Source organism: Carcharhinus amblyrhynchos, chromosome 24 (assembly GCF_965287045.1).
Source record: "Carcharhinus amblyrhynchos chromosome 24, sCarAmb.v2.hapA, whole genome shotgun sequence".
Taxonomy (NCBI): domain Eukaryota; kingdom Metazoa; phylum Chordata; class Chondrichthyes; order Carcharhiniformes; family Carcharhinidae; genus Carcharhinus; species Carcharhinus amblyrhynchos.
Genome location: NC_137347.1, coordinates 44456874 through 44476460, shown reverse-complemented (window position 1 = coordinate 44476460; position 19587 = coordinate 44456874). Strand labels below are relative to the sequence as shown.

The following is a 19587-nucleotide window of genomic DNA, read 5'->3' as shown; positions in this document are numbered from 1 at the left end:
GCTGCCTCTTTGCCCTACCCTTGGTGGAGATCGCGGCAGTGTGGGTCAAATCTTCTTTTGGACAGAGAACTGAAGAAAAGGAAGAGTAAACTTGCCTAGGAGACAGTCCAGCCAATTGGGGGATTGTCCTGTGATGAGAGGCTGGATAAATGAAGTCTATAGTCTCTGGAATTTGGAAGAATGAGAGGTGATCTCATTGAAACATTCATGTCTATGAAGGGACTTGTCAACACAAAGTTTATTTTCCCTGGCTGTATCAGATGCTAGTGAGGCCACACCTGGAGTACTGTATACAGTTTTGGTCTCCTTACTTGAAAAAGGACATACTTTCCCTGGAAGGGATAGAGAGGAGATTCACTAGGTTGATTCCAGAGTTGAGAGGGTTGGCTTATGAAGAGAGACTGACTAGATTGGAACTATACACTTTGGAATTCAGAACAATGAGGGGAAATCTATAGATTATGAAGGGGATAAGAAAGAAGCAATGAGGTTGTTTCCACTGGCGGATGAAACTAGAACAAGGGGGTATTGCCTCAAAATAAGGGGGAGCAGATTTAGGACTGAGTTGAGGAGGAACTTCTTCACTCTGGGGGTGTGAATCTGTGGAATTCTCTACCCCAGAGGACTGTGGATGCTTCCAGAGGAAACCCACGCAGAGACAGAGAGAATGTGCAAATTCCAACCGGGCAGTCAGGTGACATGGTGGAACAGTGGTTAGCACTGCTGCCTCACAGCACTAAAGACTCGGATTCGATTCCCGGCTTGGGTCACTGTCTGTTTCTGGGTGTTCAGATTTCCTGCCACAGTCTGAAAGACGTGCTGCTTGGGTATATTGGCCGTGCTAAATTTTCCTCATTGTATGCAAATAGACGTCAAAGTGTGGTTATTAGAGGATTTTCACAGTAACCACATTGCAGTGTTAATGTAAACCAACTTGCGATTAATAAATAAACTTAAAAAACAGTCACCAAGTTGGCATTGAACCTGTGTCCCTGGCACTGAGAGACAACAGTGCTAACCACTGTGCCACCGTGCTGCTTGGGGTCAGGAATTATTTTAATTCTATTTTCCAGTTGAGAGCTATGAGGAATTAAACTCAGCTGTTATCTCTCATGCTGCTACACTACAAAATAAATTACATTGACAAATGAAAGAAACATGTAAGGATTTTACACAAATGCTCTAAAAATAGTCCTTTGCAGAATTTTCTCCCCAAACACTGAGCACATCATCTTTTATCCCCAGTGTTCGGCGATAGATGTTTGGATACTGTCAGAGTGCATTGTTCCAGTCTTGCTCTCTGTGACAGATGTGAGACAATGAACAGGAAGGCGGTCAGTGTGGGAAAGCATACTGACACCGTTCCGGAAACCAACAAACATAGCTGTCTGATGTTGTTTCATTATTCTGGTAAAGGTCTGAAAATGAAGATACCATGTAGACTTTCAGCTCCATACCCTAATGCAGCAACATGCAATGTGCATTGTCAAGTGGTCGCTCAGCATTGTAATTCTGTAGCCTGCAGTTTCTCATCTCACCCAGACTTTGTACATTAGCAGAATGCGTGGCATTGCACTATAAGGAACAATATAAGTCTTACTTCTTGCAAAATGTCTTGATATCGTTTTACTCGAGAGCACAAAAGATAAGAGCAGATGTAGGCCATTTGGCCCATTCAGCCTGCTCCACCAGTGTGTGCTAACTAGGGGATTTTCACTGTAACTTCACTGTGGTGTTAATGGAAGCCTACTTGTGATACTAATAAATAAGATGGAATCCTCACAAAAAAATTTCTAAGCGCTGAATTCATGTAAAAACTGGAGGAAATCCCATTGTTTATTTCAGCTGGACTCACAAAATGAATCTCCCACACTCCATCACAGAGAGTCAGAGTGTGAATCTCATTAAAACTCAATAGGTGGGGCCTATTCTCGCTGGAGAGGCCGGCAGCACGCGCTGAGTGGGCCACTGCGCATGTGCTGATCTGTCAGCACCAAGACTGTGCGCGTGTGCAGTGGCCTCACACTGCCGGCTTCCCAATTGCTGGCCAACCCCTGATTACTGGCCTCCTGAACATGCCCTGGCCAGCTTGACACCCTCCCCCCACCCCAGCTGCCTTGATCTCCACACCCTCCCCGCCACAGTCCCAATCTGGCCACCCCCTCGCCCCCAACAAACCCTACCACCGGCAGCCCCAACTCAGGCAGCCCTGACCCGGCCAACTCTCACAGTCACTAGTCACTTCCTCACCCATCCCGCTCCAGCAGCCCCTTCCCTCCTCCACGCCCCCCCACGCCATTCTGATCCCTCAGCAGGCTGACCCCACCTCCACCCTGATGTCCAGTCCTGGTCGCTGGTCGCTGGCCTCCCTCTCTCTGTCCCAATGCATTGTGGCAGCTGGGTCCCCCACACCCACTGACCTCTCCCCCCAGAGACTCCCCTCTGACCCCACCCCTTTGTACTTCTCAATTCCCGTTTGGGTAGTACCAAGGTGCTGTCTGGGCATTGCCACTTTATCCCTTGGGCAGTGCCGGGGGCCAGGCTGGCACTGGCAATGCCCGGGGGACACCCCCTCCCCCAGCCCTCTCTTCCCGGGGGGTCTTCATGGCCTCCCTTCACTCCAGCGGAGTCGGGCTGCTACCTGTCTGTTCGTGGGGAGCTGTTGTACAAAGAACAACCCAGCACAGGAAACAGGCCCTTCGGCCCAACGAGCCCACGCCCCCACTGTGTGGGGGTCTGCACAGTCTCCCATGTGCACGTTCTTCTCTCATGTCTGCGTGGGTTTCCTCCAGGCGTTCCGGTTTCCTCCCACAGTCCAAAGATTGTACAGGTTAGTTGGATTGGCCATGGTAAATTTCCCCTTAGTGTCAGGGGGATTATTGGGATAGGGCCGCGGTGGGATGCAGGCTCGATGGGCCAAATGGCCTGCTTCTACACTGTAGGGATTCTGATGATTCTAATCTTGTCCTTCAAATACCTGATTTTGTGTAAGTTATAAAATTAAGACATTTCATTTTCAGCACTGTGTTCTCAATTTAAATGGATGTGGTAACTGCAGAATCAGAAGTTTAAATGAAGAATGTCCATGAGCTAGGGTCTTACCCTCTCTTGCCGTGTATTCATTATCTTCAATAAGACGGGCAAGGCCAAAATCAGCAATCTTGCAGCAGAGAGTTTCAGAAACAAGGATATTTGCGGCTCGAAGATCTCGGTGGATGTAGTTTTTCCTCTCAATAAAAGCCATTCCCTCGGCAATCTGTGGAAGAATGTTATAATTCAGATGAGCATCTGGTTGCTTTGTGAAATATCAAAATGACAAAGTTGATTGATCCCTCGGTAGAAATGTTACCTCCAGTAAAATGTGTCTGAAAAGTGAACAGCTTTTCAAATGTTCTCATTGGCTGCAGCTTTGAATCAAATTTTAAGTGATGTTGGAATTTACCAAAAGGAAAAGTGTGAACTTTGATGAAAAGAAAAGTATTTTTCAGGTTAGACACATTCCTTTGTTGATCGTACAATTAAATAAATAAAGATCACTTTGCAAATTGCTTAAGCCAGATGCTTGCTCTGAGCTCTCCTTTTTAGTAACCTCTTCCTCACTGATTCTGTGTTTGTGATTTCATGCATGCGGTTTCAGCCACCTTTGCTCAACCTTTAACCGCATTGTCATCAGTTTCCGATTCCTCCACCCATCGAAATGAACATCGGCCAACATCAACATTCCTCAAAAAACCTATCACAAACTAATGCGATATTCCTCCCACTATCAGATGAAAGTAGGGTGGTGGCATAATGCAAATGTCACTGGGCTTGTAATCCTGAGGCCCAGGCCACTGCTCTGAGGATATGGTTCAAGTTCCACTTCAGCAACTAGCGGAATGGAAATTCAATTTGTGAAAGCTAGTAATGGCTTCAATGATCATAAAAACCCATCTGGTTCACTTATGTCCCTTTAGGGAGGGAAATTTGCCGTCCTTGCCTGGTCTGGCCTACATGTGACTCCAGACCCACAGCAAAATTATTGACTCTTAACCGTCTTCTGAAATGGCGAATGAGACACTCAATTCAAGGGCAATTAGAGATGGGCAACAAACACGGGCCTTGCTAGCGATGCCCACATTTCATGAAAAAATAAATGCATGCATTCAGACCCTACTACAATCTCTAAACACAATGAATGGAATTGTCCCACCTAAGGCAAAGTCCCATGGCAGGCTAGAGAACATGGCATGCTTTCCGCTGTGGAAGCCAACGAGAAACTATGCAATGTCTCCCAGCCCCAACTGCATTCATTATACACTTGAGACCTTAGTGCCGTCTTCTGTGGTGAGGTGGGCATGATAGCACAAGTCCCACCAATGACATCTGGGTGCCATATTGAAAAGGCACCCAACAACACTGCCCCACCATTGATGAAAGAAGGTGGACCTCCTGAAAATGAGGTTGGTTCTCCAGGAATACTCTGAGGCTGGAGTGTCCTTGATGACACTGAAGCTGGAAGTTTCACCTGACAGATGCTCTCCCCAACCCACTGCTACACTGTTCTAGAATCCATAGTCACTGGCAGCCTCCATCTAGAATTTCAGAGGCAGCTCCAGGCATTCTTCAGGTAAGTCCTGACTTCTGCACACCAAATTGTTCTAAATGTCTCATGGACTGGTGTGTTTTCCCACGTGGGAATGAGGAGAAATTCCGGTTGGGCCTTCATTGGCATCCCATTGCATTTCCCTATCCTTAATGGCAGGCACCAGGAAGATCCCGTGGGAAATTCATACTGATGAGAAAAGGATTTTTGAACTCCTGCCAAGTATTACAGAAACAACATTGCCACAGCCTTAACTGAGCACCAACCTCTTAAAAAGTCAGCTTGTAGCTGAGGGCTGTTAGTTGTGATATAAAATATTTGAAAGAGTTAAAATGCAGTTTGACTTTTACATTGGATTGTTTCTCATGCTGACAGGTGTCAAAGTCTTCTTGAGTTTTTAACAAAGCTAAAGTTTTGTGTGTTTGCAGAAACTCTGACAAAGCCACAGAGCAACTTTACGCTCAAAGGATATTCTCTGTGTCACCAGCTGGATCAGAATTTCATTCAGTAAACAATTCTATTTAAGCACTGAAAATTCTAAGAACACGTATCATTACTTTTAAAAAGTTATGATAAATCTACTTGTATATCTAAGATATTTTCTACATGTGTATTATGATCTTGGAAAGATTTGACATTTTAGTTCACTGCCAGCTTTATCTGCTAAATACAAAGAGATTGAGTAGGTTAGAAGCTGGAGTTTTTGCTGGAATTCAGACAAATTAGGGGAATCTCATAGAGACGTATAAAATTCTAACAGGACTAGACAGGGTAGACAGGATCTTCCTGATTGTGGGGGAGTCCAGAACCAGAGGTCACAGTCTGGGGATTCAGGGTCGGAGGTGAAGAGACATTTCTTCACCCGGTGAGCCTGTGGAATTCAGTACCACAGGAAGTAGTTGATGCCAAAACATTGAATGCATCCATGAGGTAGCTGGATATAGCACTTGGGGCAAATGGGATCAAAGATTATGGGGAGAAAGCGACATTAGGCTACTGAGTTGGATGATCAGCCATGATCGTAATGGATGGCAGAGCGGGCTCAAAGGGCCAAATGGCCTCCCCCTGCTCCTATCTTCTACGTTTCTATTATGGGCTGAATAAAGTTGCTTTGGGTCATCATACCTAATGGATTAATATTACACACAAGCCTTTGACTAATTTTATTCCCCAACCCCCTTTCACTTCTTCCCTTGGTCCCAGATAACCTCATCCTGATCCAAATCCTGTTTTCCACCCCTTCCTGTCCAGAAACATTGATAAAACTCCTTTTTACAAAGATAAGCAAGAAGTTTACTCACTAACAGTTAGCTTATTATTTCATTAAGATATTTTTCACTTATCTCAGGTTCTTGATTTAGTTCAAAAGTAATTATTTTGTAATTTTCCCTTTGCTTATTCTCATGATTTAAATATATTGTGAATGGTACAGCAGTACAATATGATTTAGTAAGTAACTCATGGCAGAACAGAATCATTCACTGTCATAGCCTGTTATTAGCTTACTGTGAACATCCTACACTGGATCTGAGGATACGAAGCCAGCTAACTGTGAACCAATTGCCAACAGCCTTGGATCCTGTCTCAAACATTTAAATGCTACAAGAAATTTGTTGCTAACTTCACATTCTATCCCTTTCTTTAAACAGTCCTAGGATTAGTGTCCCTATTAAATTATAATGCTACATTTCAGTGATTTCATGTTTATTCACTGTTACACTCATTAATCATGAGCTGTTCAAACCTCAACTATAAATTGCCTTTTTACTGACTCTGTCCTTTTCCTGTGCCAGAGTACAAAGCCGAGGTGTGAGGACACCATAACCTCAGCTGGAACCGACCTCTGTTGAATGTAAGATAAAGAACATTAACATCAATCAGCCAGAGCTCGGTGTGGAGCTCAGTCTTATGGCCTCAGCTTTTTGCACTCATTTTGAGTATGTATTCTTTTGCTCGTGCTCTTGATGCTCTTCAAGCTTCCACATACCACATGAAAACTGCATGCCTTCAACATACTGACTGCTGCTTTGCAACACATTTCTAAACTAAATGTGCATTATTGCGGGTGCGGTAAGGGTTGTAGGTTTAGTTAACATTTGAGTATGTGACGGGATGTGGTTAAGGTTCTTCATGGTGCTCAACATGCAATTGTTTCACTTTTTATTGGTAACATTGCATTCATTCCCAATCTTTGTTCAAAAAGAATGGATTCCTCCCTGTAATTTAGTGCTGTAGAATCAAACCTTAGACAAACATCATATTTTGTAACTAATGGCACTTAAATGCCACTCTGCAGGGAAAAAATGTGGAAATATAGATCAAGTGTGAACATCACCTCTAGTTTGTTCCAACAATCGTAACCAAAGGTACACAGAGATCAAAGAAAAAGGGAATCATTCCTGAATAGTGTTGGAAGTACAGCAGCTGAGCTAGTCAGAGCATGGAGGTGAAGGATAGGTGAAGGATAGCTCAGAATCCCCAGCAGGACTGGTTCTGACCTACTAGTTATTTCCTCTTTCATGCATTGATTGAGCTGCTGGGCAGTTTCTACATTTTCCCATTATTTTATTCCAGTTGCACAGACAGCCAGAGGGAGCAACCCACCTGTGCAGCCATATCAATCAGCTTAAAAATGTTCAGTTTTGACCCCACAGTTGTCTTCAGGAAATCCACTAAACTACCTGAAAAAGAGAAAATAATAGGAACATAAATATTGTACCACAACTTCCAGCAAAACACTTTGGATATATTGAGCGGTAGGCTGATATTGTTTGAAATGATGATTTTCACATTGTTTGGCTGGGTAGAATTTTTGAAACTGATATTCTGTCATCAGGACATGATGCGTAACATTCATTGACACGAGCAAAGGGAATCCATAATGAATGCTAGGCACTAGTTAAACATTTAAACATACAGGTGCTTGTGGTTAATTGTTCAGTGCTTGAGAAAATAAACATGGTCAAAGATGAATGAAAAATACTTGATCCGAAATTGCTATTCCCTTCCCCCACCTTCATCCCCCCCAAAAAAATCCAAGTTTCTTGATGAAGTAATTAGTACAGTCAAGCCTCATTTGTTCAACACTTGTATTGAAACAGCAGAGAGAGAAATTGGTACACGTGTTAAACAATCATTTGATAATTGCCAACAGTCATTTCCAGCCTTCAATGAGCTTGGAAAACAAACATCAGTGGAATAAATTTATAGAGCAAAGCAATGGTCTTTAATTGGCAGAGCTCTTACTCAGCCCTGTATTAAACTTTCTTAACCAGCCCCTTTTCCTAGGATCATTCATAGAGGCTGGGTGAGATTTCATTCTTATATAGTAGCTTTCATTTCTGTATCACAAACAGGTTAAATCCCTGCCATGGCAACAAAAATGAAATGCTGCAGTTGCTGGGAATCTGAAATAAAAGCAGAAAATGCTGGAAAAACTCAGCAGATCTGGCAAGGTCTGTAGAGAGAAACAGACATCTTGAGTTTCAACGACTCTTCATACTGAAGGAGATTCATACAAACTTGAAATGTTAGCTCTGTTTCCCTCCACAGGTGCTGCCAGACTTGCTGAGCTTTCCCAACATTTTCCTTTAAATTCCTGCTTTTTGCTCTTGCTCAGTAAGATGTCCCACAACACCAAATTAAAGTCCAATAGGGTCCTGTTAGACTTTAACCTGATGCTGTGAGACTGCTTACTGTGCTTACCCCAGTCCAACGCCGGCATCTCCACATTTTGCTTTTGCTGCCAGAATGAAGGTAGAGCATAGTCTTTAATTATTATCCGAATGGAAATGGGAGGATTCCCTTTTCATTCGCTAGGGTGTTGCTATGAATATCACTCTATTGAATTAAGAGATTACAATATTGTTTATGCAGCTTTACAGCAGCACGCTGATACTCTCATTACGCAGCAAGAGTTGATTATCCGATTTTGCCCAATAACACCGTAAAACAGGGTTTCAAAAAACAATGCAGCTTCCTTTGGCTCATCTTGAGGTCAGCATTAGAGATAGTTGGATTTCTTCCTGTTAGCTTCAATTCTCACCAGTTGAACCCCATCTTCTTTTACATATCACACAAAGGGATGAATTTTCCCATCCCGCCTGCCAAGGGAATCAGAGCGGGCAAGGGGCAGACCATGGAAAGGTCCGTTTACCTTTTACGTTTTTGGGATGAGTGCGGCCATAAAATCCCACCCAAAGTGCTTCACATCTTGATCAGCTCCTGAGGGGACCCCAATCACCAAGCATTTGGGAGCTCTATTTTTGTCATCTTATTCTGGTTTGTAACCAGTACTCTTGGGACAGAAAGGACCACATTGGAGTTGGATATGTAATTTATACAAAACAAAAATAAACTATAATAATGTAATAAAAATAATAATGCTGAATGTGAAGAAAGAATAAACAATCCCTCAAGACAGAAATAAGAAGTTTCACAACACCAAGTTAAAGTCTAACAGGTTTATTTGGAATCACGAGCTTTTGGAGCGCCGCCCCTTCATTAGGTGAGTGGCGAAGGAGCAGCACTTCGAAAACTCATGATTCCAAATAAACCTGTTGGACTTTAACCTGGTGTTGTGAGACTTCTTAATACATTTACCCCAGTCCAACGCCGGCATCTCCACATCATCAAGACAGAAGGAAGGAGCTTCACTGAAGGTGTTTGAATAATTAACGTAGTTCAGATAGATATGCACAGTAAGGATATTGCAGAGTATAGCACAATGATGAACATTATCAATGGCAATATTAGCGTCGTTTCTTGACCTAGTAGTCTTGGAAAGGAGTAAGGTGAGTCACTGAGTTTGTTAACTGATTTATTTACTGATTTATTATTGTCATGTGTATTGGGGTACAGTGAAAAGTATTGTTTCTTGTGAGCTATATAGAAAAAGCACCTAGAATATACAGGGAAGAAGGAAAGGGGAGGGCACAGAATATATTGTTGCAGTTACAGATAGAATGAAGAGAAAGATCAACTTAGTATAAGGTCCATTCAAAAGTCTGATGGCAGCAAGAAAGAAACGTTTGTTAAGTCGATTGGTACATGACCTCAAACTTTTGTATCTTTTTCTTGATGGAAGAAGGTGGAAGAGAGAATGTCCGGGGTAAGTGGGAACCTTGATTATGCTGGCGGCTTTCCTGAGGCAACAGGAAGTACAGATGGACTAAATGGATGGGAGGCTGGTTTGCATGATGGACTGGAATACGTTCACAGCTCTTTGTGGTTTTTTGCGATGTTGGTCAGAGCAGAAGCCTTAGCAAACTGTAGAAAAGATGCTTTCTACGGAGCACCTGTAAAAATTGGTGAGAGTCGTCATGGACATGCCAAATTTCCTTAGCCTTCTGAGAAAATTGGGGCATTGGTGGGTTTTCTTAACTATAGATTCAGCGTGGAGGGACCAGGATAGATTGTTGGTGATCTGAACATCTAGAAAATATGAAGCTCCCGACTATCCCCTCTTCTTTGCTGATGACACCAAAGTCGGAGGTGTGGTAGATTGTGAGGAAGGGTGTCATAGTTCGCAGGAAGACTTGGACAGGTTGCAGAGCTGGGCCGAGAGGTGGCGGATGGAGTTTAATGCGGAGAAGTGTGAGGTAATTCACTTTGGTAGGAATAACAGATGTGTTGAGTATAGGGCTAACGGGAGGACTTTGAATAGTGTAGATGAACAGAGGGATCTAGGTGTATGTGTACATAGATCCCTGAAAGTTGGGAATCAAGTAGATAGGGTTGTTAAGAAGGCATACGGTGTCTTGGCGTTTATTGGTAGGGGGATTGAATTTAGGAGTCGCAGTGTCATGTTGCAACTGTACACAACTCTGGTGCGGCCGCACTTGGAGTACTGTGTGCAGTTCTGGTCCCCACATTACAGGAAGGATGTGGAGGCTTTGGAGAGGGTGCAGAGGAGGTTTACCAGGATGTTGCCTGGTATGGAGGGGAGGTCCTATGAGGAGAGACTGAGGAATTTGGGGTTGTTTTCGCTGGAAAGAAGGCAGCTAAGAGGGGATCTTATTGAAACATATAAGATGATTAGAGGTTTAGATAGGGTGGACAGTGATAGCCTTTTTCCTCGGATGGAGAAAGCTAGCACGAGGGGGCATGGCTTTAAATTAAGGGGGGGTAGTTATAGGACGGATGTCAGGGGTAGGTTCTTTACCCAGAGGGTGGTGAGGGATTGGAATGCCCTGCCTGCTGCGGTTGTAAATGCGCCTAGTTTGGGGGCGTTTAAGAGGTCCGTGGATAGGTTTATGGACGAAAAGGGATTGGTTTAGGTTAGAGGGTCATTGTTTTTTTAACTGGTCGGTGCAACATCGTGGGCCGAAGGGCCTGTTCTGCGCTGTAATGTTCTATGTTCTATGTTCTATGTTCATCATCTTTGATGTAGACAGGAGCATGTGCTCACTACATTTCCTGAAGTCGATGACAATCTCCTTCATTTTGGTGACATTGAGGGAGAGATTATTGTTGCCGCACCAGTTTACCAGGTTCTCTATCTCAGTTGAGGGGGTTGAGCTATGAGGAGAGGCTGAATAAACTAGGCTTGTACTCGTTAGAGCTTAGAAGAATGAGGGGAGAACTCATTGAGACGTATAAGATGATGAATGGGATGGATAGGATAGAGGTGGAGAGACTCTTCCTGCTCAAAAAAGACAGTAGGACGAGGGGGCACAGCCTCAAGATAAAGGGGGGGGCGGTTTAGAACGGACTTGAGGAGGAACTTCTTCACTCAAAGGGTGGTGAATCTCTGGAATTCTCTGCCCGTTGAAGTGGTGGAGGCTGCCTCGCTAAATATTTTTAAGACGCGGGTTGATGGGTTTTTGATAAGAGAGGGGATTAAGGGTTATGGGGAGAAAGCGGGAAAGTGGAACTGAGCCACGACAGATCAGCCATGATCTTATTGAATGGCGGGGCAGGCTCGAAGGGCTAGATGGCCTACTCCTGCTCCTATTTCTTATGTTCTTATTTCTGTACTCTGTCTTGTTTGAGATCTGACCCACTACAGTGATGTCATCAGCAAACTTGAAAATAAAGTTGGAGGGGAATTTGACCACACAGTTGTAGGTGTATAAGGAATGTAGTAGGGGGCTAAGGACACAGCTTTGAGGGGCACCAGTATTGAGGATGATCATGGAGGAGGTGTTGTTGCCTGTCCTTACTGACTGTGGTCTGTGAATTAGGAAGTCTAGGATCAAGTTCCAGCAGAAGGAGACGAGCCGCAGGCCGTGGAGTTTGGAGATGAGTTTTGAAGGAATAATGGTGTTGAAGGCTAAGCTGTAGTCAATAAATAGGAGTCTGACATAGGTGTCTTTGTTATCTAGGTGTTCCAGGCTGAGTGCAGGGCCAGGGAGATGGCGTCTGCTGTGGATCTGTTGCAGCGATAGGTGAACAGTAGTGGATCCAGGCAATCTGGGGGGCTGGAATTGATTCATATCATGACTAACTTTTCGAAGAATTTCATGATGATGGACGTAGTAGTCATTAAGACACATGGCCTGGCTTTTTTTGTTGCAGTCATTTGGCGAAAGCATGGCTTGAGCAGTGACTAGCTTCTCAGTATTAATGTAAGCAAAGTGAAGCTGACAATTCCTTAAGTCTGTTTTAGATTTCCAATCCCCCTGCTCCACACCCTCCCACATTTCCCCCCCACTTCTCCAACCTCCCACCCCCTAATCCCCACCTCTCAACTCCCACCCCCCCAACTGCAGTTCATTTTCCATATGGTTTTCTTCAGTTGGGAGAACCAAAAGGAAACTAGATTTTTTTCTGTCCGAAGGATTTCACTCTGTCACAGACAGAGTTGATGTGGCTCAGTCTTTCACAGCTTTAGATATTTCAGCTTTTCCTTTCCTGGAATCTTATCCCCTTCCACCAAGGAAACCACAAAGCTAGGTGGGAATGCAAACTGTGAGGAGGACACAAAGAGGTTGCAAAGAGATATAGGTTGTTATTGGGCAACAGATGGCGTGTAACATGAAGTATAATGTATAATGAGATTGACTAAATTAGGTTTGAATCCATATTTTCTAAAGCTTAGAAAAATGAGGTCTGATCTCATTGAAACATTCGAGACTATGAAGATGATTGACAGGGTGGACACTGAGAGGTTGTTTCACCTGGCTGGGGGATGTAAGGGGGCAATCATTTAGGACTGAGATGAGGAGAAATTTCTTCACTCAAAGAATTGTGAATCTTTGGAATTCTCTACCCCAAAGTGTTGTGGATGTTCCATCGATGAATATGTTTAAGGCTGGTAAGATCTTTTGTCTCAGAAGTTAACAGATATGGGGAGCCGGCAAGAAAGTAGAATTGAAGCCCAAGGTCGGCTGTGATCATATTGAATGGTGGAGTTGGCTCGATGGGCCGAATGCTGCTTTTTCTTTTGTTCTTTTGTTTATTTTTGTACTTCATACAGGGCTGGCCTTCATCCAAATATTTCAAAGCTCTGACCAACCCTCTAACTACCAATTATCGGAAATGATTTGAGATGGGAAATGGAATTTTGTAGTCAGGAAACATCAGAATGTATCAGTATTGTCACAGTCCAAGATGATAAAATGAAATGTGATTAATTTAGAAAAACACACAGGGTACCCAAGCCAAAGCAAGTTATTTATCATACTTAACTTTAAAAATTGCTTTTGTCTGTATCCAAAACAAATAACAGGATAATTTTTTTAAATGTTTTATGTAATCTTTGGAAATATTAAATGCCTATAGGTTTGAAGATTGTGAGATCCTGTTAACAAGTAATGATAGAATGCATGGTTTATTCATAATTCATCATCTGCAAATCAAATTGTGAAAGAGCGAGGGTTTAAAATGGTAATTTTCTGGAAATGGGGTTCCAAATGGTAGAGAAACACGGGCAGCATCCCATTTCTTATTTTCAAAAGTGAGTTTATCTTCAAAAATTGAGTCAAACTGTTTATAAGGTCCAAATATATCATAGGACATGTTCAATTCATGTAAAAAGAAGGCAACAAGCTTGTATTTATGAGGTATCCTTCATGGCACACAAAACACTTTACTGGTTATAAAGTACGTCTGGTGTACCAGGGGAATGTTTTGGTCATTCACACTGCTAGAACTTTCTGGTCCTGCTGCAGCGAATGGAAAGTTGGCTAAGCACCAAATTCTCCGTCCCACTTGCAGTGGCAGAGGAGCGTGAATGACTAGAACATTCCAGTCATAATCACGATTGTGTTGTAGGAAATACTGCAGCTAATTTTCACATAGCAAACTCCCATGAACAGTAATGTGATAATGGCCAGACAATCTGTTTTCTTGTGATTGACTGAGGGATAAGTGTTGACCAGGCCACGAGGGAGAGCACCTCTGCTCTTCAAAATATTGCCAATGGATTTTTTACATTCGCCTGAGAGCCCAGATGGCAATTCCAACAAAGCAACACTTCCTCAACACAGTATTGGAGCACCAGCCTAGACTTGTGCTCAAATCCCAGGGGAGACTTAAAGCCACGACCTTCTGTCTCAGAGGTGAGAGCCCTCACCTCTGAGAAGTAGCTGACAGCTACACTTGTAATGTGACCCTAAAGCAATCACTTTGCTCATCAGGATCTTTATCTGTTTGTTCAATAAATAAGAATTCTATAATAAAATTTTATTTGTAATATTCCACAGGATATTTAATACGGCTGAATAGCTTTCCATTACAGCACATTTGGTAGTTAGGTAGTCTGTTGCCATCTTGTCTGTGTGACTAACTCTAACGCAAATAACAATCTAGATTTCTCCTGAAAGAGACAAATTTGACCAATAGCTGCAGTTACAATTTCTGCAAACATTAAATCTAAGAAATGGCAAAATAGAAATTTGTCATCATTAACAAACTGAATTCAAAAAGCAGTTCTTGAACACAGGGGAACCTTTCTTTAACTGAGACCATGGTGAGAAATATGTAACAAGGTGTTGCCTTTTATATTATTAACTGAACATCATCCTTTACAAGATGTCTCAATGGTTAAAATACAAATTTTACTATATATAAAAACCGCATTGAATGTTGACTGCACTGGGATCTGTAAGTATAAAAAGCGGTTTAGCCCTAGGTCAAATTTAATAGCTTTTCATTCAACTAAGTATAAAAAGTAGCTTTAGAATATCTGTTCTTGCCAATATAAAGGATAATAGTGGGAAATGGAACATCTTTCAAATTGAACTCCACCTAGTAACATCATCAAGCATTCAGTTAAGATAATAGAGTTCATACAGACAGTGCACTCCCAGTCCTGTTTTCCAACCTAAACCTCAGAACACCCCTTGCTTCAATAACCGTGCAATTTTCCTTAACAAAGCCCTCAATTTGTCCTTTGAGAGTGATGGTGCCAAATTAGAGTTGTTTAACAAATTCAAGGTCAGATTTGTGTGCAACTTGTGTCCACAGGGAGCTGAATTTGCACAGCTGAAGCACATTTAATTTTAGACCCATTCTCACCAGAGAGACAGTAAAGTGCCGTGACCTCTTCCTGAACTCAGGTTGAACACTTTCCAACTATTAGATCAACATTAAGCATCATCATTGGCCAGAGACAGATTAAAGCTAATTTGCTTCAAAAACATTTCAATCAGCAATATGGCATCTTGGAGTGAAGAGAGCAATTAACACAAATTAGTGTCAAAAAATAGTGCGATGCCATGCTGGGGAATTGGGGAAGAGCAGAGACTGGCCAATTTAATTCCAGTTCAGATTTCCGCAATTGAGGAGAATACTTTGATCTCATATTTATCTGGAATTGGGATACAATGCTACAGATGAAAAGACGATGTTCAAAGGAATTGTACCAACTAATCATCAAGGAATACATCCCTAACATTTAAACCACTCAGTTGTTTTTCTTTATCTGAAAACTGGCCAAGCAATGGATTATCCAAACTGCAGCTGTTTACGTCTTTGTCCACTTGTCCTGGTTTAAGAAATAATTGTAAAATAAGCTGGTTAGGGAGTGCTGAGGAGGTTGGCAGGACTGGATTAATATTTGATGCCATATGAAATATTAATGATTCAATCATTTTTTGAAAGCAACATAATAAAATAACATCAATCATCAAATGGGATACCTGGTAGCAGGTTTCACACGTTGTGATGTTATAGTGCAACTGATATGAATATATATATTGTTTATCTTTATGTTTGAGGGGAATGTTTAAAATTCAGCTTTATTCTACAGACAGTCAGTATGCCTAGAAGGTATACAGCTCAGTCACTAGGAAAGCAGGATAATTACTCATGTTAGCCATGTAGTGCTTACTTACATTAGAGCTAATGGATTTTTGTTTTTTAAGTAGCGATTTCACCTGGGGCTTTTGATTAGAATGAGGGTCATGTGCTGATGTGGATAATGGGAGGAGCTAGGTCTGTAGCAGAGAAAACATTTTCAGTTCTAGCTGGGCATTGTTTGAAGACAGGTTTCTACAAGTTGTTCTGACATTCATGTGTGCCATGAAAGCTTCAAGACAGTCTACACTTATTATAGCAATTACAGTTATGGTTGCTAACTGCAATTAAAGTGACATTTAAGTCTGAAAAGGGAATGTTGCTTATTTGGAACTTGAACAGTCATAACATAGAGGTAAAGTGAAGAAGTAAAGTAAAGTTGCTTCTTTTCATTTTTAAGTATTGTTGAACTGTTTATGGTTAAACTGATTCATTTGTCGGAGTTATAATTGAACTGTGCTATTAAATAAAGTTTGCTCTATGATTAAAAAGATCTGTATGTTGTCAGCTGAATCACTCCAGGAGAGAGATATCCTATCCTCACATTTATACCAAAAATAAAAGTTGTTGGTGTCCAGTCTGGCTTCCTAATGTAACTTGGAGTTCTGGTGCAATAACCCTAATGATATTTGTCAACTTTAATTAAAATGAGCACTGTTGACTGGACTGCAGCTGTGGCTCCATCTACTTTGAGTTGGAAGAAATGGGTTTAAGTTCCATCCAGTGCAGTCCTGAGGCAACACTTCTCTATCAGAGCTGTTAAAACAATGTTTTTTTTTGAAGAAATACATTCATAGCTCAAAGATTGAATTACAATGTAGTTTGCAGCTTTGTGGATGAGGTTAAATTGGGATTGTGCCTATCCCCTCAAGTGGATGTATGGGACTATTTTGAAAAAATGCAGGAAGCGGTCCATCGTGTCTTGACCAATAATTTACTTTCAGCTAACACCGTTCAGAACAACAAATGACATTGTCCTAATCATATTGTTGTTTGTGGGAACATGCTTTGCACAAATTGGCTGATGTGTTTCCTGTATTATAGCAACGACGACACTTCAAAAATGCTTAATTGGTGTCCATTTAGGGCACCATATAAACATCAATGTTTATATTGTCGTTCCTAATCCTTCAGTATGAATCTTATCCTTGTTACGGTCATTTATTATGATAAAGGAAGGTGAAATAATGGTTGTCCAAACTTTTATATATTATCAGAAGATGTTAGAACATCTCAGCTGTTTTTAGTTATTTGATCCACTCTTTGTTCTTGAGCCAAATGATAACTAACATAAGTAACCTGTTGATGGTATAGAAATCCAGTGTTGAAAAAGAGATGCCCTTAGATGGGGCAATTTTAATTCCATTGACTCCATTGGTAGAGATGAAAAAGCAGATGGGCATTTGCAGGGATTACTGTACAGCTCAGATCAGTGAAAAGGCAACAATGCTGAGAGAAGAGAATGATAGGCCAGAGCAGGAGGAACACAGCTCTTGGAGAATTTCGAGCTTGAGAAGGTTATAGAAATAGTTAGAGCTGAGCTCAGGATGGGACATTTGGGGACCGGGAACCAATGTAGATCAGTGACCACAGAGCGAGCGTGCTCAGAATGGTTCACACATGAGCAAAGAGTTGAAGATTGTGGATTATGACAGATGGAGGATGGAATGCCAGACAGTCAAAGACTGGAATTGTTGAATCTGGAAGTGATGAAGACATGGGTGAGGTTTTCAGCAGTCAATTAGCTGGTGTTGGATGAAAAGCAGCAATGTTATGGAGGTGGACTTTATCATGGGATGGATATGGAGTGGAATCTCAGTGGAGTAAGGTTTAATCAGTGTTGAGGGTATGGGGTTTGTGGTTGGGGGGGTGGGGGCAGCAAAGATATTAGTTTGGTCTTTTCATGGAATCATAGAATTTGCAGCGTAGAAAGAGGCCATTTGGCCCATTCTGCGCCAACAAAATCCCACCCAGGTTCTATCCCCATAACCCCACATATATACCCCGCTAATCCCCCTGACACTAAGGGGCAATATATCATGGCCAATCAACGTAACCCACACATGTTCGGACTGTGGGAAGAAAGAGTTCTTCAATTTTAGGGGGCGTTTTGACAAATACATGAATAGGATGGGAATGGAGAGATAAGTCACCATGAGGGTAGGGGATTTTAGATCAGCTGGGCAGCATGGTAGGTGCAGGTTTGGAGGACTGAAGGGCCTGTTCCTGTGCTGTAATTTTCTTTGTTCTTTGTTCTAAACTGGAGCACCCAGAGAAACCCACGCAAACACAGGCAGAACATGCAAACACCACACAGACAGTAACCCAAGGCCAGAATCAAATCTGGGTCACTGGTGCTGTGAGGCAACAATGCTAACCACTATGCCACCGTGCCTCCGTTCTGACTTGTTAACTTCTGCAAACTGTAGCTCCTGCAAGACTGGATGACAGACAGCAAGCTGATTATACACAGATAATGCCGCAGGGGCGGGGGCACTGAGAGGCTGTGAGGCCAGCTGTAGATGTAGAGCTGGCTGTTGCAACATACTCATGGAAGCTGACATTTGTCTTTGGAAGATTTCATTAAGGACAGCTTATAAATGATGAACAGGAGGAATCCAACGATAGATCCAGAGGCAGCAATGTGCTATTGGGAAGAGATACCACTGCTGGAAATGCTGTGGTGACTATCAGCAAAATAAGAGTGGAAAAAGCAGCTCCATTCAGCTGGAGAACAAAGGATGGGACAGTACACACAAGAACATAAGAACATAACACAATGCTAAAGACTGCAAAGGGCTTAAGATAAAGGGCCAAAGTTTTCCATGTTCTCAGTCACGGAGGAATGTCATTTGTGGCTTTGATCGAAATGCAAGAAATAGAAGGAGGAGCGGCCACCAGATCATTCAAGCCTACCCTACCATTCAATTCCATCATGGCTGACCTATAAGAACATAAGAAATAGGAGCAGGAGTAGGCCATCTAGCCCTTTGAGCCTGCCCCGCCATTCAATAAGATCATGGCTGATCTGTCGTGGCTCAGTTCCACATTCCCGCCCTCTCCCCATAACCCCTAATCCCCTCGCTTATCAAAAACCCATCAACCCGCGTCTTAAAAATATTTAGTGAGGCAGCCTCCACCACTTCAACGGGCAGAGAATTCCAGAGATTCACCACCCTTTGAGTGAAGAAGTTCCTCCTCAACTCCGTTCTAAACCGTCCCCCCTTTATCTTGAGGCTGTGCCCCCTAGTCCTACTGTCCTTTCTGAGCGGGAAGAGTCTCTCCACCTCTATCCTATCCATCCCATTCATCATCTTATATATCTCAATGAGATCTCCCCTCATTCTTCCAAACTCTAACGAGTACAAGCCTAGTTTATTCAGCCTCTCCTCATAGCTCAACCCCCTCAACTCCAGCATCAGCCTAGTAAACCTCCTCTGCACTCCCTCCAAGGCCAAAATATCCTTGCCTAAGTGCGGCGACCAAAACTGCACACAGTACTCCAGCTGCGGCCTCACCAGTGCCCTGTACAGCTGCAGCAAGACCTCCCTACTTTTATATTCAATCCCCCTCGCGATGAAGGCCAGCATCCCATTCGCCTTCCTGACCACCTGCTGCACCTGCAGGCTGGGTTTTTGCGACTCATGCACAAGGACCCCGAGGTCCCTCTGCACCGTCGCCTGCTGCAGTTTTTCGCCGTGTAAGTAATAATCCTTCCTACCATTATTCCTACCAAAGTGAACCACCTCACACTTGCCAAC

At 42.7% G+C, this 19587-nt stretch overlaps 1 protein-coding gene across 2 annotated transcripts in view; it reads right to left on the bottom strand.

The window, feature by feature from the left end:
- The window catches only part of LOC145358011 (proto-oncogene tyrosine-protein kinase LCK-like), a 109543-nt gene that overhangs the window by 17777 nt on the left and 72179 nt on the right, over window positions 1–19587 (bottom strand). For both annotated transcript variants that reach the window (XM_080211689.1, XM_080211690.1), the window contains exons 10-11: window positions 7190–7266; window positions 3103–3256 (exon numbers count right to left, since the gene is read on the bottom strand). In XM_080211689.1, coding sequence (XP_080067815.1) covers window positions 3103–3256; window positions 7190–7266 — 231 coding nt within the window. The remainder of the gene's footprint in view (window positions 1–3102; window positions 3257–7189; window positions 7267–19587) is intronic.